This window comes from Loxodonta africana, chromosome 12, assembly GCF_030014295.1.
Source record: "Loxodonta africana isolate mLoxAfr1 chromosome 12, mLoxAfr1.hap2, whole genome shotgun sequence".
NCBI lineage: Eukaryota > Metazoa > Chordata > Mammalia > Proboscidea > Elephantidae > Loxodonta > Loxodonta africana.
In genome coordinates, this window is record NC_087353.1 from 94704229 (window position 1) to 94729511 (window position 25283).

The window sequence follows — 25283 nt, forward strand, 5'->3', positions numbered from 1 at the left end:
TAGTCAACATTTAGCAGACACTTAGATGTGCCAGCACTCTGCTCAGGACTGCATCTCTGTCACCTCCTGCCACACCAAGGGCTCATACCTGGCACCTCCACAATTGAGGCCTGTTCTGGGTTGACATCTGTGCCCCCAAAACATGTGTTGTAAATTCTAACCCCTATACCTGTGGATAGGAGCCCTGGTTGGAGCCATGGTTAAGCACTCAGCTGTTAGCCGAAAACCCAAAGGTTCTAACCCACCAGCTGTTCCGCAGGAGAAGGATGTGGCAGTCTGCTCCTGTAAAGATTATATCCTTGGAAACCCTATGGGGCAGTTCCGCTCTGTCCTATAGGCTCACTATGAGTTGGAATGACTGGAAGACAACGGGCTTGGTTTTGTTTTATACCTGCGGATGTGATCCCCTTTGGAATAGGACATTCTTTGTTATGTAAATAAGGCCATATAGTATAGGGTATGTCTTAAGTCAATCACTTTTGAGATATAAAAGGAGCAGATTAGGCACAGAAGAAAGCAGACACAGAAGGAGGACCAAAACTATCTGAAGAGGACACAGGCTGACCAGTCCGCAAGCCCAGGACCTCCTTGGATGGCCAGCTGGTAAAGCTGAGACAAAGACCTTCCCCCAGAGCCGACAGAGATCCTTCCCCTAGAGCCGGTGCCCTGAATTCAGACTTCTATTCTTTAAAGCCACTCGCTTGTGGTATTTCTGTTATAGCAGCACTAAAAAACTAAGGCCCAAGGTTTCAGGTAATCCTGGCTTCTGAATGAGTTGTTTATTCACTGGTGAGTTTGTCTGAAGCTTGAGTTGTACTATCCCGTCCAAAAAGCCAAACCAGTTGTCATCAAGTTAGCCCCAACTCAAGGCGACTCCATGTGTGCAGAGTAGAACTGTGATCCGTAGGGTTCTCGTGGCTGATTTTTCAGAAGTAGATTGCCAGGACTTTCCTCCAAGCCACCTCTAGGTGGGCTTGAACTTCCAACCTTTCAGGAACTAGTTGAATTTGTTAACCATTTGCACCATCCAGGGGCTCCATGTCATCCCGTAGTTGGGGCTGTGCTCTTAGACCACACAGCAATGCAGCGCCTTCGTGCCTGGTGTGTGTAGTCCCTGAAGCACACTCACTCCACCAGGTGTACCTGAGGATGCCCGTAGGGAATGTATGCTGCATGGAGACTCAGAGGAACGTTCTGCCCTTGCTGCTAGCCACAGGACAGGCCTCCTCTACCCTCCGTGTCCGGGACACCAGCAGCAGCACTTGGCACTCCCCATATCCAGGTCTGTTTCATTTTCTGAACAACCAGATGAGGTGCATTCGAGAAGCCCATCTCAGAGCTGATGAGACCGTGACTGAGAGAGTTACTGTCTTAGTCATCCAGTGCTGCTGTAACAGAAAAACCGCAAGTGGATGGCTTTAACAAAAAAAAATTTTTCCTTTCACAGTCTAGGAGGCTAGAAGTCCGAATTCAGGGTGCCAGCTCCAGGGGAAGGCTTTCTCCTTCTGTTGGCTCTGGAGGAAGGTCCTTGTCCTCAATCTTCCCCAGGTCTAGGAGCTTCTCAGAGCAGAAACCTGCAAGTCCAAAGGTTGCACTCTGCTCCTGGCGCTGCTTTCTTGGTGGTATGAGGTCCCCTGTTTCTCTGCTCATTTCTCTCTTTTCAAAAGAGATTGGCTTAAATTGTAGATTAATCTTGTAGATTGGGTCTACATAACTGCCACTAATCCCATCTCATTAACACAGAGGTAGGATTTACAACACATAGGAAAATCACATCAGGTGACAAAATGGTAGACAATCACACAATACCGGGAATGATGACCTAGCCAAGTTGACAGATATTTTGGGGGCGCACAATTCAATCCATGACAGGTACCATCCCAGGTCACACGGCCAGCAGGGGGCCAAGAGCCTCCACAGGAATCCAGTGCTCCTGGGCTGGATTTAGATTGTAAATGGAAGACGTGGGATTTGAACCGGGCTCCTAGCCCCAGCACCTAAGGTACCCAACCTTCCTTGTTCATGTGTTTTTCCTTGTTCTCAGTAATTTTTCAGTGTGCCCCTAGCCAAAGAAATACCTAACAGTTCTGTTTATTAATGATAGGTGGATAGGTAGGTAGGTGGATAGATAAATGCTATTATTGTTAGGTGTCATCAAGTCAATTCTGACTCATAGCAATCCCATATGACAGTGTAGAACTGCCCCTATTCTCATGCAGAGCCACGGGGTGGGTTCAAAACACCAACCTTTTGGTTAGCAGGTGAGTGCTAACCATTTGCACCACCAGGGCTCGTAGATAGGTAGAGAGACAGGTAGATAGAAAGGGTATATAGCTACTGTCAAGTCTACTCCAACTCGGGATGACCTTGTGTACAACAGAATGAAACACTGCCCGGTCTTGTGTTATCCTCACAATCACTGGCATGTTCGAGTCCATCGATGCAGCTATTGTGCTAATCCGTCTTACCCAGGGTCTCTCTCACCCTCACTGGGGTGTACCTCACCGAACATGATATCCTCCTCCAGTGACTGAGCCCTCCATATGACGTGTCCAAAGCAATTGAGTCAGACAGTGTTCTGTTGTGATCCATAAGGTTTCATTGTCTGATTTGCAGAAGTAGATCACCAGGCCTTTCTTCCTAGTCTGTCTTAGTCTGGAAGCTCCAGTGAAACCTGTCCGCCATGGGTGGTCTTGCTGGTACTTGAAATACCATTAGCATAGCTTCCAGCATGACAGTCACAGATAAGCCAGCACAGAGTGACACACCGACAGGTGGGTGGTGGGTTTATTAACTAGTTAGATCCAAACAACTTAATAAGTATTTATGTGCTGACGATTTAATAGACATTGGGGGAAAATACATATTAATTGAAAGGAAGTGTAGTCTTGTTTCATTCTTTAATAACCATGGTTACTTCCTAATGGGATGTGTGTACCTCTTGGGCACTGCACAAATCCTCTCACCTTGGGATTGATTGATTGGACACCCCCTCCTTAATTTTCTTTTGCTTGTTGGTTTTTGAGGAGTACTTTCTTTCTTATCACAGCATCTACCACACACTCAGGGTTGTAGAGATATGGTATCTCCAAAGGAATGTGTCCCAGTCTGATCTTGACGTTATGAACCACCTCGAGATGGAGGTTCATATAGCATCCACAGCATTGAGAATCATTGTGTTTTCCTCATGGTGCCCCATGAAGTCACTGTAACATCTCGGGTGCCTGGGCGCATGGCTTGGACCCATGTTCCTTTATAAGAGCCCTCCATCCTCTCCCTTGAGGGGCTGAACCCACCGCCACTTATTGGAAGAATATTCTGTAGTCATCTGTATGAAGCCCTGCCCTTGTAGAATGGCATGCTCAAATCACGTCACACAGGGCACCTTTGATCTGAGGCCACGTAACCCTAACTTTTTTTTTTAATGATATTTTAATGGTAAAATGATTGATTCTGCGTACGTCATTTTAAAGGATTAATGGTATTTTTGCACAGAGTGCACTAGACCTTAATTGCCTGGCCTTCTTTGATGTCGTTATTGTTGCCAGCTGCCATCAAGTCAGCCCACCAGTCATGCGACCCCATGCACAGCAGAACAAAATGCTGCCCAGTCCTGTGCCATCCTCTTGACTGGTTGCAGATGAGACCATTGGCTGATTTTTGATAGTAGATCTCCAGGCCTTTCTTCCTAGTCCATCTTAGTCTGGAAGCTCCACTGAAATCTGTTCAGCATCATAGCAACACACAAGCCTCCAGTGACAGGCGGGTGGCGACTACGCATGAGGTACATTGACCGGGAGTGAACCTGGACCTCCCGCATGGAAGGTGAGACTTTACCTGAATCACCTCTGGCCCTTAACCCCAACTTTTAAATAAAGTAAATTCATAAATCTGTTCCTGTCCACAAGAAGCTTACATTTTAAAATATCCAACTTAAATAATGCAATAGCTCAAGGAATAAGGAAACGTCACTACCAAAACCTCACTGTGTTGAATATTCCACAGCCTTCTCTGTGGAGGACTGTCCACGCTGAATATGTAAAATAAAAAGAGCCTTGTATCCTGGAGCAGAAGGAATTAAACAAAGAAAAGGGAGAAGGCAGAGGGACATTACAGGCAGCAGGAGTCTAGGTTAGTTTAATACTGCTTTTAGCCATACAAAGGGAGGAAAAAACAAACAAACCAGTGTGAGGAGAAAACCCAAAAGCTTAGCGGAGGCTACCTTTTGGAAGAAAAAGGCTTTCCAGCTTAGACCCATCAGGGACCCATTCTGTGAAATAAATTAGAGCTATACTTCACATTGATTTCAGATGGTGGGCTGCTGGGCCGAGAGTGGCGGATAACTCACGCCAGCCCAGCCACTGTTTCGGATGCACATTCAGCTGTCTTCAGAAACCCTCGGTAGACAGTTTGACACAGAAGGGCTCCCCCTTTCCCAGACACACACACTTAGCCCATGCCCTGCCCTTTCTGAACACGCCGCACTCTTCATTCTTGCTTTAAAGCAAAAACCAAAAAATCCATGTGCGCAAGCGTCGGAGTCGAGCAGACATTTCACCGCTAAGCAGAGGTTGCCAGTACTTCCGATACATGCTCATCTGTTTCTCCCGGCTAATAGGGCTTAGTGAACTCATTTTCTTATTTTATTTAAGCTAATACCTGTAGTTACAAGCAAGAATGTATTGTTTACTGTGGAACCTGGCCTTTGAGCTCCAGCTTTCCAGATGGGGGGTCAGGCCAGCCGCCACCTCCTGCTGTGGTTTGGAGGGGACTAAAACAGGAAGCCCTGAGGTGCAAACAGTTAATGTGATCCACTGCTAACCGAATGGTTGGAGGTTTGAGTCCGCTCAGAGGTGTCGTGGAAGAAAGACCTAGAGATGGACTTCCAAAAAAAGCAGCCACTGGAAACCCCATGCGGCACAGTTCTACCCTGACACACATGAGGTAGACCTGAGTCAGAGCTGACTTCACGGCAACTGGTTTCATAACTATTCAGGGGGCATTGGTGGTTCAGCGGAAGAATTCTCGCCTCCCAGGTTCGATTCCTGGCCAGTACACCTCATACGCAACCACCACCCCTCTGTCAGTGGAGGCTTGCATGCTGTGTGATGCTGAACAGGTTTCATCGGGGCTTTTAGACTAAGCCGGACTAGGAAGAAAGGCCTGGCAATCTACTTCTGAAAAATCAGCCTTTGAAAACCCTGTGGAGTGTAGTTCTACTCTGATACAGATGGGGCCTCTGTGAGTTGGAGTTGACTAGATAGCAGCTGGTTTGGTTGAGACTGGAGAAGACAACAAGGGTTGATCAGTGCTTGAAACAGACTATATGTTCCTCTGGGGGCCTCAGAGCCCTGGGTCACCATTTCTGGTCTGTGCTTTCTCCATTCTGTGCAGACTGTGACAAGGCCTTCGTCACCCAGGGGCTGAGTGGGTGCCTGAAGTTCTCTCCCCAAGAAACACAGCAGAGAAAACTGTCTTGCCCAGAGGTGGGATCCTGTGGCCATTCTTTCTCTGTCCTTTCTCGATGGCACTTTGTCACCTCCCCACCATAAGGAGCAGCATGCCCTCCATCATGTTTTCCTTCACCCCATTCCTCTGCTTTTGGAGGGTGGCATCCCCAAAACAGACTGGAGTCCCCAAGGGAGCCTGTCAGTAGCACCTTGAAGGTCCATTTCATACCTTCAAACACTGTGTTTGTAGACAACCCTAGCCTCCAAAAGCCCATTGCAGGAGGTGCTGATGTCACCCCCAGGACCCTTTTGAAGACTCCTGTTAATGCAAGCGCCCCTGTTAGGGGCATCTGTTGGGATAACTGCTTAATGGCTGGGCACCTTCCACTGTGTGGCTTCCTAGCCTAAACACCCTGTGGGAACCACTACTTCATCAGCTTCGTCCATAGTTAGCACCCCCATGCCTGCCGTCATTTTAATTCGGGCCCTGGGAGGAGAGGGGAGCACTGGGCAGGGGCGGCAGAGGCCCAGGAAATTGCCGACTGCGCTGCCCCTGTAAATTCCAGTGTCTTCCACTCTCCCTTCAAAAACTCTGATTTATGAGGGCCACGATGTAGACAGACAGTTTGTGATTGGACGTACTGCTCTCGGGTAGAGAATTTACTTCAGATCAACAGAAAATTATTTCTGAAGCGCCTTCGGTCGTTAGTCTCCGTTAGGCAACCGCCAGGAGCCAATAGGATGGAGGGAGCACCTGGCTCCTGGCTCCCAGCCCTCTCCTCCCTGGGACATACCACCACCACCACACAGGCCAGGAGAAATGTCCACTGCCGGGGCGTGAGCCCTCCGTGCCCAGCCCTGGAGAAGCTGTGTGGTCGAGGCCTCATCACCCACAGCTCCCACCCTTCATGTGTGTGCCCCAGAGCTGAGCCCTGCTTTTTCTTGCCTTTCTCCACTCTCCTCCCCTCCCTTCCCCTCCTGTCTTCTCATCTTCTCAGCCGTTTTCCTTGAACCTTGCCTGAGTAGATTGGCTCCTCTGTTACCCACTTGTTTTCCGTGCATATCCATAACAATATTAGCACACCGTGTTATCAGTGCTGACACGAATGAATCCTTGCAATCCTGCTCTTACTAAAGATGCTGGAACTGCTGAGTTCCTGCTCCAGGTTGACAGGATGAACAAGATGCTGTGCTATAGTCCATTTTGATGGAGAATGGTCTCTGAAAAAAACAAAATTGTCTGACAGACCAGGTTGTAACATTAAATGAAGCCTAAGCACTTGACTACTAACCAGAAGGTTGCAGTTCAAGCCCACTCAGAAGTGCCCCAGAAGAAAGGCCTGGCAACCTACTTCCAAAGGGTCCCAGCCGTGAAAACCCTGGGGAGCGCAGTTCTACCCTGCGCACGGGGAATTGCTGTGAGTCGGAATCAACTCAGCAGCAATGGGTTTACTCTTCACGGACGTTCAGAGCACACCTTGACTTCGTGCATAGACAGTTATTGAGAGGTTTCACCGGACGTGACCTACCAAGGTCAGGTTTATTCAGGCACATCGAGAGACCTCCAGGAGAAGACGGCGTAGAAGGAAGGACTGGGAAGCAGGATAACACAGGGTTTGAGGGTGGGGCTGTGCAGCAAGACAGCCTCCGGCAAACCCTGCCTTTTCCAGTTTCTAGCCCGTGGCCTTTGGCAAGTTCATGAACCTTACTGGGCCTTGATTTTCTCCTCTGTAAAATGGGAACAGCCATGGTTCCAACTTCAAAGGTGTGTTGTGAGCTTGGAAAGAATTAGTGTGGGAACAACACCAGGAACATTGGAAATACTGTCTATGTGTCTAATAATACTCCCACTCATCACCCTGAAGCTTTCTTTTTTTTTAATTGTACAGTTACAGGCAGTCCCCTGGTTACCAACATCAGACTTATGTACAATTCGTAGTTATGCACCAACCCCCGCTAAAGTCTATTATATTAAAAGTTCAAGGTAAATAGTTCATAATAACAGGTGCTACTTTGTGACGTGCATCAAAATGTTATTATCATTACTTTATTATGTTAGAGATGTTTTAGTGTATCCGGAAGTGTTTATTTTTTTTTTTTGCATGAAAAGGTACACTATATACTATATACCAAGATACACATTTAACAACTGACATTAGATACAAACTGTACTGAACTGTTACCGACTTATGTACAAATTCGACTTAAAGACAAACTTAGGAACGGAACTCGTTTGTAATCGGGGGATGGCCTGTATTTTCAACATTCGGAATTATCCAGAAAGGAGGAAGTGATGAAGGGCATAGTGGTTTTAGTGCTGGTCCATTGAGAATGAGCGGGGCTAGACATCAGGGTGGACAGATGACGAGGTAGGGAGCCCTGGTGGCATAACCGTTAAGTCCTCAGCTGCTAACCAAAAGGTTGGCATTGTGAACCCACCAGCAGCTCCATGAGAGAAAAGACCTGGCAGTCTGATCTTGTGAAGATTACATCCTAGGAAACCCTATGGGGCCGTTCTACTCTGCCACACAGGCTCTCTATGAGTCTGAATCAGCATGATGGCACCTAACAACGACAGATGAGGAGGGAGATTCTGAGATCTAGAGTTAGGGCTGGGAGTGGGGAGAAGGGCCGTGATGAGGGGTCAGACTCTGTGGTCTGCCTGTATAAGCTCGGTACAGAAGAAAAAGGTTAGGGTTGAGAAGCCGCTGGAAGCCTGGGTTTGGTAACCCACGAGGCTGCCGCTAACCCACTAGGCTGGAGCAAACCCACAGGGGCCCATTCATGCCTGCCCACAGCTAACATAATTGTAGTTCTGATGTGCCCTGGAGACCCTTGGTGATCAGCCACCCTTCTGGTACCCTTTATTCCTATAATGTTCCCATCCGGGCCACCAGGCATGGGAGCTAGTAGTGCCGATGCATGGAAGTTTCTGGTGGCTGTATGAAAACCGCAGGGACAGCAATCAGAGAGCAGGTTCTGACATTAATTTTTTTTCTAAAATATTAAAGATAAGTCCCAAGATGCTGTCCTCTAATTCCTGTTTACCGGCGAGTACACGTCTCTAACTATATTTATGACTTTCATCAGAAGAGGAAGAAGTTTAAGACACATCCTAGCTCCTCAGTGTCACCGAGTTTATTGACTGAAAAGAAGGAAGAGCAAGCATTTTCAGCGCTTTTTCTTTGATTTGGACCCACGAGCTCTTTCCATCACTGTGGCAGTCTTTAAATGATACTTTCAAGTGTTCTCTAATTATATAAGTTTCCCTCTAAGGGGGGTTGATTCAGGAGCTGGTTGGGTCTTTTTTCTCAGAGTCCAAATCACAATGGAATCTGAGGATGAATAAATTGTGATTGTGAGGTCCCCCCTGACTAAGCAAAGCGCAGGGGAAATAAAACTTCACTTCACTAGGAAGACAGGAGGCTCAAAGACAGGAGATGCTGAGCCAGAAGCCAAACTTACACACTCAAGGAAAAAGGAAGTTTTTAAGGCAAAGCACTTTGCAAAATGAAAAAATATTCTATCAATCATTTCTGGCAGGACAAAGTAGAAGTGCTTCTGGAAATTAGTTGTAACTGAAGACCAAGCTGCCGATGAGAGCGCTGTGTAATGAAAATATGCTTATGGAAATGGCAGTATTGATGGAATGCTTCCCTAGTGTGAAAAGACAAGGTTAAACAGAACATGGTAGGCAGTCATCATTGGATCGTTTTCCCATCCGGGAACTAGGTGGAGGTCATGCAAATGTAATGTAAGTCCTAACCCCTGTGGAAACCGTGGTGGTGTAGTGGTTAAGCACTATGACTGCTAACCAAAAGGTCGGCAGTTTGAATCCACCAGGCACTCGTTGCAGACCCTGTGGGGCAGTTCTACTCTGTCCTATAGGGTTGCTATGAACAGGAATCCACTGGAGGGCAACAGGTTTAATCCCTGTACCCGTGGTTATAATCCCATTTGGGAATGGGTTTTCTTCGCTATGTTAATGTGGTAGTATTAGTGTAGGGTGTGTCTTAAATCTGTCTCTTAAGAAATAAGCCTTTCTTTCAGGGCACAAATAGCAACTTTCAGGTCTTTCATGCAGTGCTTGAGCTGGGTCTCTGAAGCCCTGAGCTCATCCCATTCTTTCTCCACTTTGTCTGGTGAGAGTGGAACCATCCAGCCAGCTTCATTCTACTTTTCAGCATGACAGAAACATTCACAGCTGTCAAATACATGATCATCCAGAACCTTGTCTCTTACAAATATTTGATCCAACGGTGGTGATATTTTGTGTATTTCTATTGCCACGTCGTGCCATGGATTAACAGTGCCCTCTTTACTACTGGGAATAGAGTCATTAGTGCCTTTAAGTCTAGCCAGACTTGAGAACCAACTCAGAAAACTCATCTTTAAGATTCTGTCCTCAGAAAGCCCACTCTGAAGGGAACAGACGGACAATGAGGTGTGGTGTGACACTGGTGCAGTACAGACATGCTGCTCATTTCCACGGGAGCATGGAGGGAGGGTTTGGACTTGGAATGCCATTCCAAAGGACCATGGGTTCTAATCAGCCTTCAACAGAGCAAACTGGGCTCCCTGCTGCAGCCCCACCTCTCAGAGATGGTGACATGGTGCCCGGTCTCCACTGACCACATGGCATCTAGCCTCCGCTCTAGGCTCCCAGAAGCCTTGAAACCAATGCTTCTCTTCTCGTTTTCTAGGCTATCAGATTTCCTGGGAGGTGTATGGAAAAAACGACTCCCGCCTTGCACGCACTCTGAACAGCACAACCCATGAATACAAAATCAAAGGGCTGTCTTCCCTCACCACCTATACCATTGAAGTGGTGGCTGTCACTGCAGTGGGGGCTGGACTGGTGACCTCCTCCACCATCTCCTCTGGCGTCCCCCCAGGTCAGTAAAATCATGGGGAAGTTGTCTTGCTATTGCTTCTCACTGGGAGATTCCTGACACTGTAGATGCCCTAGCATTTGTGTGTCTTGAAAAGAAGGTGTTAGCTTTCTATTAAGAACCTCGAAAGGAGCCCTTGTGGGGTAAGGGTTAAGCAGTCGGCTGCTAACCGTAAGGTTGGTGGTTCAAACCTACCCAACAGCTGTACGGGAGAAAGACCTGGTGATCTGCTCCCATAAAGATTATAACCTAGGAAACCCTACGGGGGCAGTTCTACTCTATGGCGTCACTATGAGTTGGAATCTACTTGAGGATACCTAACAACAACAAGACCCTTGAAAGGTAGGTGGACAGTGATATAGCTTGACCCGTGTTGCCCAGGCTTAAATTCGATCATGGCTTAAATTCCCTGGGTGGCACAAATAGTTTACACTTGACCACTGGCCTAAAGGTTGGCGGTTCAAACCCATCCAGTGGTGCCACAGAAGAAAGGCCTGGTGATCTGCTTCTGTACAGCCTGGAAAATCCTATGGTACAATTCTACTGTGGAACACATGGGGTAGCCATGAGTTGAAACCGAACTCCACGGCTAAGGGATTTGATCATGGCTTTACAGTGCTTCCATCAGTGTGTGAATGAGTGAAAATGGGCTAAAGGAGAAGCTGGAGAAATTAGGATTTAGCAGTGAGCCATGATCTCAAAGCTTCAAGACTCCAAACTAGTATAGAGTTTCCTGTCCTTCCTGTTACCCATTGCCGTTGACTCGATTCTGACTCACAGTGAGCCTATAGGACAGAGTAGAACTGCTCCACAGGGTTTCCTAGGCTGTGATCCTTATGGGAGCACATAGCCAGGTCTTTCTCCCTCAGAGCAGCTGGTGGGTTCAAACCGCCAACCTTTCCGTTAGCAGCCAAGCGCTTAACTATTGTGTCACCAGAGCTCCTTCCTGCCCTTCCAGCAAACCATAAATCAAGGGCCACCCATAAGTAAAATGCAGCCTTCTTAAAAATTTTTTCTGAGGGAGAGAACTAGGAAATATCCATGTTAAAATGAAGAACAGGCAACATAAAACTTCACGCATGCAACCAAACAATAAATATTTGTGTTTGAGATAACAAAAAGACATAGGAGAGGGTGAGAAGAAAAGGTAAAGGGATGGAGAGAGAGAAATTCAAGTTGACTGTGAGAAGAGAGAGCTCCTGCTCAGTGAACTGCTCTTGTTGAAGCTGCTGTTTAGTGTAGGTGGGCGTGAATACCTGTTACCAGGTCCTTTTGGAAATTCACGGTGTTTCCCCCAATGCTTAGCACACTCATTTCAGCTTGGGAAGTCTGCTACTCAACTTTTTCTTTCAGATTTTCAAGTTTGTTTAAAATGAGTGCATTTGTCTAAGGAATTCACAAATACATGTGAATTCAAGGAAATGCTGTGGGGTTACTAGTTCAGAATCAACTCCAAGGCAAGGTGTCATGGGTTCAATTCTTTAATGAAAGTTGTAGGTCTCTTTGACATTTAAAACATGTCGATTCCCCTTATTTTGGTCTTTGAGAAAAGTCATTGTTGGGGGCCGTGGAGTCCATTTCAACTCATAGTGACCCCATGTGACAGAGTAGAGCTGCCCCATAGGGTTTTCTAGACTGTAATCTTTATGGGAGCAGATCGCCAGGTCTTTCTCCCATAGAGCAGTTGGGTGGCTTCAAACCTCCAACCTTTTGGTTGGCAGCTGAGAGCATAACCATTGTGCCACCAGGGCTCCTTTGTATGATGGCTTTGTTCTTAGGGGACTGAAAGGCCTGTTTGAAACCAGAATTTATGCCCACACAGAACTCCCCATCCAGTTCAGTTTTTATAACCTGATCATCTTCTTGAGAGGATGGCGTGCATGCGCTGAAGAGGACTCAAATGAAACATAAGGAGTAAAAAATAACAGATCCCCACAGGAATGAATGTGCTCACCATTCCTTACCTCTTCTGGGTCCAAGGTTAAATGAGCTCGCTCAGCAATCCTTCACCAGGTGGGCTGTGGCTGGCAAAGAAGGAGAATGGGGCGGGGGGATGCTCCCTGTGCTCTGAGCAGTGGGACCTCCGATGGTACTTGCTAAACCAGTTGCCGTGGAGTGGACTCTGGCTCATGGGGACCCCACGTGTGTCACCATGATTTTTTTCAGAAATAGATCACCAGGCCTTTCTTCCAAAGCGCCTCTGGGTGGACTCAAACCTCCAACCTTTCGGTTCACAGCCTAGCGCTTTAACCATTTGCACCACCCAGGTACTCCCAGTGTATAACTGAGCCATCAGCAGGAGGAGCCTGGCCTCACAGTGTTCCAAGAGCACATCTTTCTATCTCCAGAGATAAATACCCGCCATCCTCCTCACTCCAAAGCTGCATCCTTGCACAGAGCTTAGGTCAGAATCACAGAGGGCTCGCTGGAAAACAGATTGCTGGGCCCCGCCCCCAGGTTCTAATTAAGGGTTAGCCTGGGGCTGTTGTTTTTTTTGGGGGGGGCTGTGCAATTTGCACTTGGAGCCAGCTGGGGGAGGATACTGCCCCTGCCTGCTGTAGATCAGCACTTTGAGAACCTTTGCTGTAAGACAATGCAGTATTTTTTTTTTCTTTAACGCATTTGCAAAATAAAATTTTAGGGTTTTTTTAGAGAAAGAAGTCTTCGACTTAGAGAACGGTTCACCGTAGATTTCACAAAAGTAGCCAGTTCCCAGTAAATGTTGTTGTGTGCCAAGTCGATTCCAACTCACAGCGACCCCATGTGACAGAGTAGAGCTGCCTCACACAGATTTCTAGCCTGTCATCCTGACGGAGCAGATGGCCAGATCTTTCTCCTGCTCAGCCGCTGGTGGATTCAAATCACGCACCTTTGGGTTGGCAGGTTAGCCCTTAGACACTGTACCATAGGACTCCTAAAAAAACCAAAACCAAACCCAGTGCTGTCGAGTCGATTCCGACTCATAGCGACCCTAAAGGACAGAGTAGAACTGCCCCATAGAGTTTCCAAGGAGCGCCTGGTGGATTCAAACTGCCAACCCTTTGGTTAGCAGCCGTAGCACTGAACCACTACGTCACTCCTAGTCCTGGTAAATAGCATGTGTATAAAGTAGTTAAAGCAGTCCCCAAAGCGCACGTTTAAAATAGGGTTAATATCATGCTAACAGTGATGATGATGATAGTGGCATATTGTTTAACTTGTGAAAAATGGCTTACACAGGATGACTGGGGTGGCATCAGAAGCACTCTGTGTGTGAACTACCGGGTTTTTCCTGGATGGTTCAGGCACTTTCCAGCAGGGCAGGGAAATGAGCTAGCTAACCTTCATCATACCTGGGCATCCCAGCCTCACTGGCCATACCCCTGGGATTGTGAGTGGTGAGCCCCGCTGTGTTGAGTAAACCCTGGCAGCCCAGGTGAAGGAAGGCGAAGGCATTGCCATCACTTCACTTACAGGCCTGGTCACCTGCACCTGGAGACTGACCCCAACACCCCCGATCATTCTACATAATTGGCTGGAAGCAAAACCACGTGATGCTGCTCATTTTGGGGGGACTGTATCCTGTTTGCTGTGCTTGACGGCTACGTCCATGAATGACTAGAGAGCCGTGTTAAGACTCCAAAGAGCCGAGAAAGAGGAAGGAAAGAGTCACTTGTCCTTCAACTTAGACATTTTCTACTTCAGATTCATTTCACAAGATGAGAAAAGAGCCCTTGAGTTCCTAGAGACCTTGCCTGTGCCAGTACCAATTGATCGCCAGAGTGGTTGCATTGTCCCTGTGCAAGACCTAGCTTTAAATGTCCCAAGCAATGACAAAGTAGGAAACCATTCTGCAGAGAAATACCGCCTAGAAACATCTTCTGTAGCTTGAATACGTGTTCTTTCCTTCATTATCGAGCCCTGGTGGCACAGTAGTTTGGTTAGCTCGGCTGCTAACCAAAAGATCAGCAGTTCAAATCCATCAGCTGCTCCTTGGATACTCTGTGGGGAAGTTCTACTCTGTCCTGTAGGGTCACTATGAGTCGGAATCAACTCGACGGCAATGGCTTGGTTTGGTTTGTTTTTTTCCCTTCATTATATCCTGTTACAATAATAATAGTGATGACATTACACAATATTGTAAAGGCTCTCCCTTTGAACTCACAATGCTTCTCTTCAGAGTGGATTAGCCTGTTGGGGGAGCTTCCTACCCAACATATCTGTTCCACACAGAGGCATCATCCATAGATGACCTTAGATGACAAAGCCTTTTCAGCACCCACCTTCCCATCTAGTTGCCAGAGTAACTGAACACAGCGAGTGGGAAGAGTTCTGTGCTTTCATCTAAATCTGGTTGTCTGGGAAACGAGACCCAGGAAGCCTAGGGGCTCAAGACCTGAACACCTACCCATGTCAGGCTGTCTAGAAGCCATATGTAGGCATGTCCTCCTCGCATCCGCCCACCTTTCCCCATTCTCATTCTCAAGGCACTGAGGTGATTACCAAAGGGAGGATAGGGATTCCATTCTTTGTGTTGTTTTAGGAGCCAGGAAGAATTCCATTCATTCATTCTTTTCTGTATTCAACAAACATCTACTTATTACTGAGCTAAGGAGTCCTGGTGGTACAGTGGTTAAGCACTTAGCTGCTAATCAAAAGGTCAGTGGTTTAAACCCATCAGCCGCTCTGGGGAGAAAGTGTGGTAATCTGCTTCCATAAAGATTACAGACTTGGAAACCCTATGGGGCAGTTCTGCTCTGTCCTGTAGAATCACTATGAGTCAGAATTGACTCAAGGACAACAGGTTTGGTTTGGACAGAGATAAGGAATCTTGCAGGTACAGTGGTTAATCGCTTGCTGCTTAACCAAAAGCGACCCAGTGGCTCTGTGGGAGAGAAACACTGGCTATCTGTTCCCCTAAAGATTACAGCCTAGAGTCCCCTTTGAGGCAGTTCTACTCTGTCACATGGGGTCACTATGAATAGAAATCGATTAGATGACACCCAATAACAGCAACATGTACAGAGACGAATGGGGCGTGATAGGAGATCACATTAATACCATGCTCCCTAATGCCCCTTCACAGGCATGGAGCTTGGGATGACCCCATTAAAGTATAAATCATGCTGCGAAGATGTTGCTGGGGAAGCGGTCTATGCTTTTCACCTGCATGGTTTTGAAAACAAACCCTTTTTTTGGTTATAAAGCCATCTTGAAACTGTTGACTTACACATGTTGGATACACTTCCTAAGTTGTGACTGAATTTCAGTCTCTACTTCTCTCCCATTTCTCTCTAGAACTCCCTGGTGCCCCATCCAATCTGGTCATTTCCAACATCAGCCCTCGCTCTGCCACTCTTCAGTTCCGACCTGGCTATGATGGGAAGACTTCCATCTCCAGATGGATCGTGGAGGGACAGGTATGTGTCCCATTAAAACAGGGAGTTGGAGTTTCCAAAGGGTACTATTTGGACCTGGACTTGGGGGACAGTTGAGTGATGCTTTTGCAAAATGAGAATCAATAGCTAAAGCCAACCCAGGGTGGTTTAGGGAATGAAAGTGTTTGGAGGAAATGTCACTGGGTGGCGCACATAGTTAAGTGCTCGACTACTAATGTAAAGGTTGGTGATTTGAATCCACCTAGTGGCACCACAGAAGAAAGGCCTGTTGATCTAGTTCCATAAGGATTATAGCCAAGAAAACCCTGAGAAGCACAGTTCTACTTTCACACACATGGGAGGCACCATGAATTGGAGTCGACTCGCTGTTTTGTTTCTTTCATTTAGAGACAAGACATGAAACGCAGGAAAAAACAAGAGGATGTTAGACAAGGATCTTATTGGATGGTAGCAGAAGTGATAACAGGAGTTAAAATTCAAATTGTGGTACAAAACACCCAAGGTTCTATAGCACAGTAGATTGAGGAGTTTTGTTTTATTTTGTTTTTAATTATATATCACAATTAACTACCAAATATAGGCTTAATTGTTTGGTACAACTTATCTATCATAGAATATTATTCATTGAGCAGTATTTATGGAGCAGTATTCCTGTTTTACCCATGAGGCATATGTTGTTGTTGGGTGCCATTGACTCGGTTCTTACTCGTAGCGACCCCATGTGACAGAGTAGAAGTCCCTCCACAGGATTTTCTTGACTGTAATGTTTATGGGAACAGATCACCAAGTCTTTCTCCTGTGGAGCCACTGGGTGAATTCAAACCATCAATCTTTTGGTTAGTAGCCGAATGCTTAACCATCGTGCCACAAAAGCTCCATGGAAGATACAACCCCCCCCAAAAAAAAACCCCTTGCCATCAAGTCAATTCCGACTCATAATGACCCTATAGGAGAGAGTAGAGTTGCCCCATAAGGTTGTTAAGGAGCAGCTAGTGGACTTAACTGCCAACCTTTTGGTTAGCAGCCGAGCTCTTAACCACTGCGTGACTAGAGTTCCGCAGGAAGGATGTAGCAGTGGAGAAAAGTTCTCTCTTGGAGGAAAGAACCTCAAGCCGCTGGGAAAGGAGCATGTCCATCCTATCTGAGGAGCAGCACAGAGGCCTGGGTGGCTGGAATAAAGTGAGTGTCAGAAGGAGTGGTAGGGCGTGAGTTTGGAGAAAGCGCTGGGTAGATCACACAGGACCCGAGAGAATAGCCCGTAGGCACTTTGAGTCAGCTCCTACTCCTGGTGACCCTATGTGTGTCGGAGTAGATCTTTGCTCTGTAGGGTTTGCAATGGCTAATCTTTCCAAACTAGAGGGCTAGGACTTTCTTTCCAGGTGCCTCTGGGTAGACTTGAACAGCCAGCCTGTCAGATCTGGCTTAAAATGTAGTAGCAAGCCACTAGAGGTTTTAGGGTTGTATTCGAGTAGAACCACACTGGCGTTGGTGAATGCCGCAGTCAGCCTTAGTCTATGTCCTAATAAAAGTGGGAGGAAAACAGATGAAGGGTCAAATTATGAGAACTAGTAAAGTCCCAAAGTAGTTATTGGCTGTAGTAAAATCCTGGTGATTTTCATGACTGTGCTTGTCCTATATTGTAAGACAATTTGCCCTTTGGAAATTGACTATAAATTAGGGAACAAATTCTGTACACATCTTTAAGAGTTTCATTTCGTAAATGTTTCTTGGAATCAGTACAAGATTCTGCAATTGTCGGCCATCTAGATGGGACTGGTCAATAAGTGGGACTGGAACAGTTATTTATTTAGAAAAAATAACATATCCCTATTGTTGTCGGGCGCCTTCAAGTTAATTCTGACTCGTGGCGACCCCACGTGACAGAGTAGAACTGCCCCATAGGGATTTCCAGGCTGTAATCTTTACAGAAGCAGATTGCCAGGTCTTTCTCCTTTGGAGCTGCTGGGTGGATTTGAACCACAAACCTTTTGGGCTCCTTATGATTATAATGTACTCCTACCTCCTGTTAAACATTAAATTCCAAGTGAATGGAAACCAAAATGACAAAAGCAAACTTTAAAACCCTTAAAAGAAAATACAAAAGAAAAACCATGATACTTCATGAAAATCAAGCCTAACATCTTAAAGTCCATCAGGGGCAGAAGTAGCTGGAGCAAGTAACTCCTGTAAGGAATGCAGAGCATTTGATAGGATTGCTGGTCAGAATTGACTTTATGGCAACGAGTTTGATTTTTGTTGGTTTTGGTGTTGTTAGATTAAGTTATAACTGAGCATCAAATAGTGATGAACATCAAAGGAGCCCTGGTGGTGCAATAGTTAAGTGCTTCACTGCTAACCAGAAGGTCAGTGGTTCGAATCCAGCAGCAGCTCCACAGGAAAAAAGACCTGGTGATCTGCTTTCGTAAAGATTATGGCCTAGAAAACCCTACAGGCTGGTTCTGCTCTCTCACATGGGGTCGCTATGTGTTGGGGTCGACTCCATGGTGCACAACAACAACAATGAGCATCAGTGTTGCAGTGTTCTCTGCAAGCTTTGGAATTGGGTATTAGTCAGGCTGGGCAAGTTCTGCTACAGTAACAGAGATGCCAAAATCTTTGTGGCCAAACATACTGGAGCTTTATTTTGTGCTTCTAGGGCCAAGCCCAGAAGTGGATTAGGCTACTTCTGCCAATGTTCTGTTTTCCAGAACTTAATCACATGATTCCAAGTTAGCTACAAGGGAGGCTGCGGAGCATTTTCTTGTGTGCCCAAGAAGGGGAAATGATGTGGTGGACACATAGCTCACTGTATGTTTCACAACATATTTGCCCTGTGCTTCTGTTGAACAAGTGGTTTCTTTATGTTTTTAGTATAAAAACTTTAAAACATATTCTAAAGGAAAGAGAATAATATAATGGACTCCCATATACCCACTACCCAGATTCAACAATTACCACGATTTTGTCACATTTATTTATCCCCTCCTTTTATTGTTGCAGAGTCCCTGGGTGGTACAAACATACTCGGCTGCTAACCCAAAGATTAGCAGTTTGAATGCACCCAGAGGCACCTCAAAAGAAAAGCCTGGCAATCTACTTCCAAAAGACCAGCCTTTGAAAACCTTATGGAGCATAGTTCTACTCTGACACCCATGAGACAGAGCCAACTTCATGGCAGCTGGCTTTATTGTTGCTGATGTATTTTAAAGCATATCTCAGTCCATTTATCATCTTACCCGTACATACTTCAGCATGCGTCTCTTATACATACATCCACAAAACAATATGAACGCGTTTCCTGAGCATGCTGAGCAGAAGAAGCCAGACTCATAGTCTGAGTATATACTGTGTGATCTCATCGATATAAAGTTTCACAACAAGAAAAAGTCATCTTCGTTGTTAGAACACGGGTTCCCTTGGGGTTTATGGTCACCGCTGGGGGAGATGGTTACCAGGAGGGGCGCAGCGGGGCTCTGGAGCGCTAGGAGTGTTCTTTCTTGATGGAACACTGGTCATTTACTTGTGTTCATTTTGCATAGATGTGGTTTATGCACTTTTCTATATTTTATATGTTTTACTTCAGTAAAAACTTTACATTAACATATATGTTCTGTCATAATTATAATGCCCTTATCAATCCTGGTGAGATCAATAATAATTCTTTAATATCATCTACTATTCAAATTTCACCAATTTTCTCAAAAATTTTTTTTGAAACTATTGTTTTGGTCAAAACAGGATCTGAATAAGGTTGACACTATGCATTTTGTTGTCGTGTCCCTTAATTCTTAAAAAAAAATTAAACATTTTTGTTAAGGTATAACTGACATACAATAAACTATACGTGTTTAAAGTGTACAATTTGATAAGTGTTTATTTATATATTCATATATATATATATATATATATATATACCTGTGACGCCATCACCACAGTCAAGATAATGGACACACCCACCACCCTGAAACGTTTCCTTGTGCCCCTTTGTATTCCATTCCTATCCCTCCTCCCTACCAACCCCCTCCCCATCACTAGGCAACCAAGGTTCTGCTTTCTGTACTATGTGTTAAATGTCTTTTAATCTAAAGAAATTCCTCTGCCCTCTTTTCCCCAAAACCATTACCTTATTGACAAACCTAGTCAGTTGTCCTGTAGGGTGTCCTTTGTTTGAGATGTAGCCATTTACTTCCTTGTGGTGTCATTTACCTCTCCCTGTAAACCGGAAGTTCATTTCTGAAGCTTGATTGGATTCACGTTCCACTTTTTTCCTTTATTTTTTCTTTTATTATTTTCATGTTGTGTTGTCGTTGGGTGCTGTCAAGTTGATTCTGACTCATAGTGACCCCGTGTGACACAGTAGAACTGCCCATAGTGTTTCCTGGGCTGTAATCTTTTTGAAAGCAGGTTGCCAGGCCTGTCTCCTGTGGAGCGGCTGGTGAGTTCAAATTACCAAACTTTATGTTAGCAGCTGAGCACTTAACCATTGCACCACCAGGGCTCCTTAGAATGTTTCACAAGGAGGGTGTATACTTGGAATACAGCAGGGATTCATGATGTCTGGTTGCCCCCTCCTCAGAGTTGATAAGATTGAACCACGGGCACAGGCGGTAACAGCCCAATCCCTACCTCATTAACTCCCCCAGCAGCCTTTTATATAATTTCATCAACTGGTGATCTTTGCCTGAATTCATTATTAAAGGATATTCAAAACGGTCATTTTCTAATTCTACCTGTCTTTTCTCATTTAGTAGCTAGATCTCTGAGAAGAAGGACTTCCCCTCATCAACTAAGGCTATTTCCAAACCCAAACCCATCGCCACCAAGTTGATTCTGACTCATAGTGACCCTATAGGACAGAGCGGAACTGCCCCATAGGGTTTCCAAGGCTGTAATCTTTACTGGTGCAGACAGCCAGCCACATCTTTCTCCCATGGAGAGGCTGCTGGGTTCATACCCCCAACCTTTTGGTTAGCTACTGAGTGTTTAACCACTGTACCACCAGGGCTCTTTTAAGGCTATTTAAACTAAAAAATACCCCAAAATATAATTGTCTTAGTTTCTTAGTTATGTAGTGCTGCTACAACAGAAATGGTTTAGGAGGCTTAAAGTCTGAATTCAGGGCATTGGCTCTAGGGGAAGGCTATCTTTCTCTCTGGGCTCTGGGGGAAGATCTCTTTCAGTTTCTGTAGTCCCAGTGTTCCTTGGTTTCTTGGCGATCTCCATGTGTTGTGTATCTACCCTCGTTTGTTTGTACTTGCTTCTCTGTGCCTAAGATAATCTGTTCTTTTTACATCTCAAAAGTCCTTAGGTTTAAGACTGGTATGGCCTCATTAACATAACAAAGAAAACCCTATTCCCAAATGAGATTACATCACAGGAGGTTATGATTCCAACACATATTTGGGGGGACACAACTCAATACGTAACAATAATCATACAAGAAGGCAGGATAAATGCTTAATTCTTTTCCTTTAACTACCAAGTTTCAGAATAAGGGGTTGGCCCCTTAGTTATTCTCAGTGTTAAAAAGGGTTTTTTCCACTTTCTTTCCTTCTTTCTTTCATTCGTTCTTTCTCTCTCTCTCCTTTCCTGAGTATCATGAAAGCACAGGTTTTTATATATTCAGTGTGCTTTAATCACCTGCCATCATTATTCTTTTTAAACCTAAGATTAGTCCATCTTTGGTCGGTGGATAACCCTTCATGTTCTTGGTCTTTGAATATGACTATATTAGTCTTGGAGCCCTGGTGGTGCAGTGGTTAAAAGCTACAGCCGTTCACCAAAAGGTCAGCAGTTCAAACCCACCAGCTGCTCCTTGGAAACCCTATGGGGCAGTTCTCCTCTGTCCTATAGGGTAACTATGAGTCAGAATCAAGACCATGGCAACGGGTTTGGTTCTGGTATGGTATATTAGTATCAGGAGGCCTCTGCTTTCTGATCCAACCAGGATGTCCTCGGATCACCTTGTATGTCCTGCTCCAGTCCCAGATTAAGCCATTCCTTCAAGGGGCTCATTTTGTGTGAAATGGTAGTTAAGGACCACAATATGGGCACCAGGGCTGAGGGTGGAGTGCTCGTTGCTACTGGGTGGCCTTCCTTCTAGACCTTTATGGTAGGCAGAAATACATGTTTTTTGAAACCTTGTAAGTTCATACTGATATTTGCAATTCAAATTTAAGATGACTTTCTTAGAATTTATATTTTAAATATCTTTTTCTTACACTAAAATTGTGTTTTCTAGAAACATTAACATAATTACTTATTATCTTTGTGTTTTTTATTGTATAATTTCCGAATTATAATGTCAATGATACTACTAACAATAGCACTACTGAATAAAATTAAACTTTCCTTTATAACTATTTGTTCTTGGGATACAGTACACTATGGGTGTTCAGTCAAAACACTGGGTTCTAAAGTCAGGAAAAATAATTTCTTTCTCTCTGTGCTTATGTCAACAACTTGTTACAGAATTAGACTCATTCATTTCAGGATTTTTTGTTTTGCTTTGTTACTTCAATATTTAGGGATTGCTTTAATTTTTTTTTTTACTTTTAAAAAATTTAAACATTTTAAATTTATTTTTTTAATGTGTAGCTGACTTACATGATCTCAAAGAGAAAGCTATAAAACAAGGTATATTCAGATGAGCTTCATGTTCATCTCTGTCCTCGTACCATGTTGCCTCTCTCCCCTGTAGAGAACCATATTTATTAGGCTTTTGGAGTATCCTTTTTTTCTCTCTTATGCATGATATAAGCATATATATAGATGATACAGATATAGATATATCCAAAAAACCCGCTGCCATTGGGTGGATTCCGACTCATAGCAACCCTATAGGACAGAGTAGAACTGCGCCATAGAGTTTCCAAGGAGTGCCTGTTGGATTTGAACTGCTGACCTCTTGGTTAGCAGCCGTAGCACTTAACCACTACGCCACCAGGGTTTCCAATATAGATATATAGATATAGATATATCCACCACTCATCTGTCAGTTTGTCATACTGTGGTAGCTTGCGTGTTGCTGTGATGCTGGAAGCTATGCCACCAATATTTCAAATACAACCTGACAAGGTTCAGCAGAGCTTCCAGACTAAGACAGAGTCGGAAAAAGGATCTGGTGGTCTACTCAGGAAAAAACTGGCCAGTGAAAACCTCATACATAGCAGCAGAACCTTGTCTGATATAGTGGTGGAAGATGAACCCACCAGGTTGGAAGACACTCAAAAAATGATTGGGGAAGAACTGCCCCCTTAAATTAGAGTCAACCTGAATGACATGGATAGAGTAAAACTTTCAAGACCTTCATTTGCTGATGTGGCACAACTCAAATGAGAAGAAACAGCTGCAAACATCCATGAATCATTGGAACGTGGAATGTATGAAGTATAAATCTAGGAAAATTGGAAATCGTCAAAAATGAAACGGAACACATAAACATTGATATCCTAGGCATTAGTGAACTGAAATGGACTGATATTTGTCATTTTGAATCAGACAATCGTATGGTCTACTACGCTGGGGATGACAGATTGAAGAGAAATGGGGTCACATTCGCTGTCACACAGAACATTCAGGATCTATTCAGAAGTAAATGCTTTCAGTGATAGGATAATATCTATACGCCTACAAGGAAGACCAGCTAATACAACTATTATTCACATTTATACACCAACCACTAATGCCACTAAAAAAAAAAAAAATGCCAAGGATGAAGAAATTAAAGGTTTTTACCAACTTCTACAGCCTGAAATTTATCAAAAGTGTCTTCACTTATTGGTGATTGGAATACAAAAGTTGAAAACAAAGAAGGATCGGTATTTGAAAAATATGGCCTTGGTGATAGAAACAATGCAGATCACATGATAGAATTTTACAAGACCAATGACTTATTCATTGCATATACCTTTTTCAACAACATAAATGGTGAGTATACACGTGGACCTCCTGGGCTGGAATACACAGGAATCAAATTGATTACATCTGTGGAATGAGACGATGGAGAAGCTTAATATCATCAGTTAGAGCAAGGCCAGGGGCTGACTTGGAACAGACCCTTAACTGCTTATATGCAAGTTCAAGTTGAAGTGAAGAAAATTAAAACAAGTCCACGAGAGCCCAAGTACGACCTTGAGTGTATCACCTGAATTTAGAGACCATCTCAAGAATAGATTTGACACATTGAACACTAATCAACGAAGACCAAACGAGTTACGGGATGACATCAACATCATCATACATGAAGAAAGCAAAAGGTCATTAAAAAGACAGGAAATAAAGAAAAAAACAAAATGAATGTCAAAAGAGACTCTGAAGCTTGCTCTTCAAAGTAGAGCCCACCCAGACCCAGTGCAGCTAAAGCAAAAGAAAGAAATGATGACGTAAAAGAACTTAACTGGAGATTTCAAAGGGAAACTCGAGAAGACAAAGTAAACTATTACAATGAAATGTGCAAAGACCTGGAGTTAGAAAACCAAAAGGGAAGAACATGCTTGGCATTTCTCAAGCTAAAAGAACTGAAGAAAGAAATCAAGCCTCGAGTTGCAGTACCAAGGGATTCTGTGGGCAAAATATTGAACGATGCAGGAAACAAACGGAATACACAGAGTCACTGTACCAAAAAGAATTGGCCAACCTTTACACATTTCAGGAGGTAGCGTATGATCAACAGCCAACAGTACTGAAGGAAGAAGTCCAAGCTGCACTTGAAGACTTTGGCGAAAAACAGGCTCTAGGAGTGTATGGAATACCAACTGAGATGTTTTAACAAACGGATGCAGCACTAGAGGTGCTCACTCATCTATGCCAAGAAATTTGGGGAACAACTACCTGTCCAGCCCACTGGGAAGAAATCCATATTTGTGCACATTCCAAAGAAAGGTGATCCAACAGAATGTGAAAATTATCGAACAATATCATTATTATCACATGCAAGTAAAATTTTGCTGCAGATCATTCAAAATCAATTGCAGCAGCGCATCGATAGGGAACTGCCAGAAATTCAAGCCCAATTCAAAAGAGGACATGGAACAAGGGATATCATTGCTGATGTCAGGTGGATCTGGGAAGAAAGCAGAAAATACCAGAAAGATGTTTATCTGTGTCTTATATAACTATGCAAAGGCATTCAACTGTGTGGATCAGAACAAATTATGGATAACATTGCAAAGAATGGGAATTCCAGGACATGAAACTGTGCTCATGAGGCTCCTGTACGTAGAGCAAGAGGCAGTTGTTGGAACAAAAGAAGCGGTTACTTTGTGGCTTAAAGTAAGGAAAGGTATACTTAGGGTTGTATCCTTTCACCATACCTATTCAACCTGTATGCTTGAACAAATAATTCAAAAATTGGAGACTCATTAACAACCTGCAATATGCAGATGACACAACCTTGCATACTGAAAGTGAAGAGGACTTGAAACACTGATAAAGATCAAAGACTATAGCCTTCACTATGTATTATACCTCAATATTAAAAAAAAAATCCTCACAACTGGACCAATAAGCAACATCACAATAAATGGAAAAAATATTGAAGTTGTCAAGGATTTCATTTTACT

At 44.5% G+C, this 25283-nt stretch overlaps 1 protein-coding gene across 1 annotated transcript in view; it reads left to right on the forward strand.

Moving 5' to 3' along the window:
• SDK1 (sidekick cell adhesion molecule 1) overlaps positions 1-25283 on the forward strand; it is a 363835-nt gene that overhangs the window by 136875 nt on the left and 201677 nt on the right. The window contains exons 16-17 of the mRNA XM_064295981.1: positions 10154-10345; positions 15620-15741. Of these exons, the coding sequence (XP_064152051.1) occupies positions 10154-10345; positions 15620-15741 (314 nt within the window). The remainder of the gene's footprint in view (positions 1-10153; positions 10346-15619; positions 15742-25283) is intronic.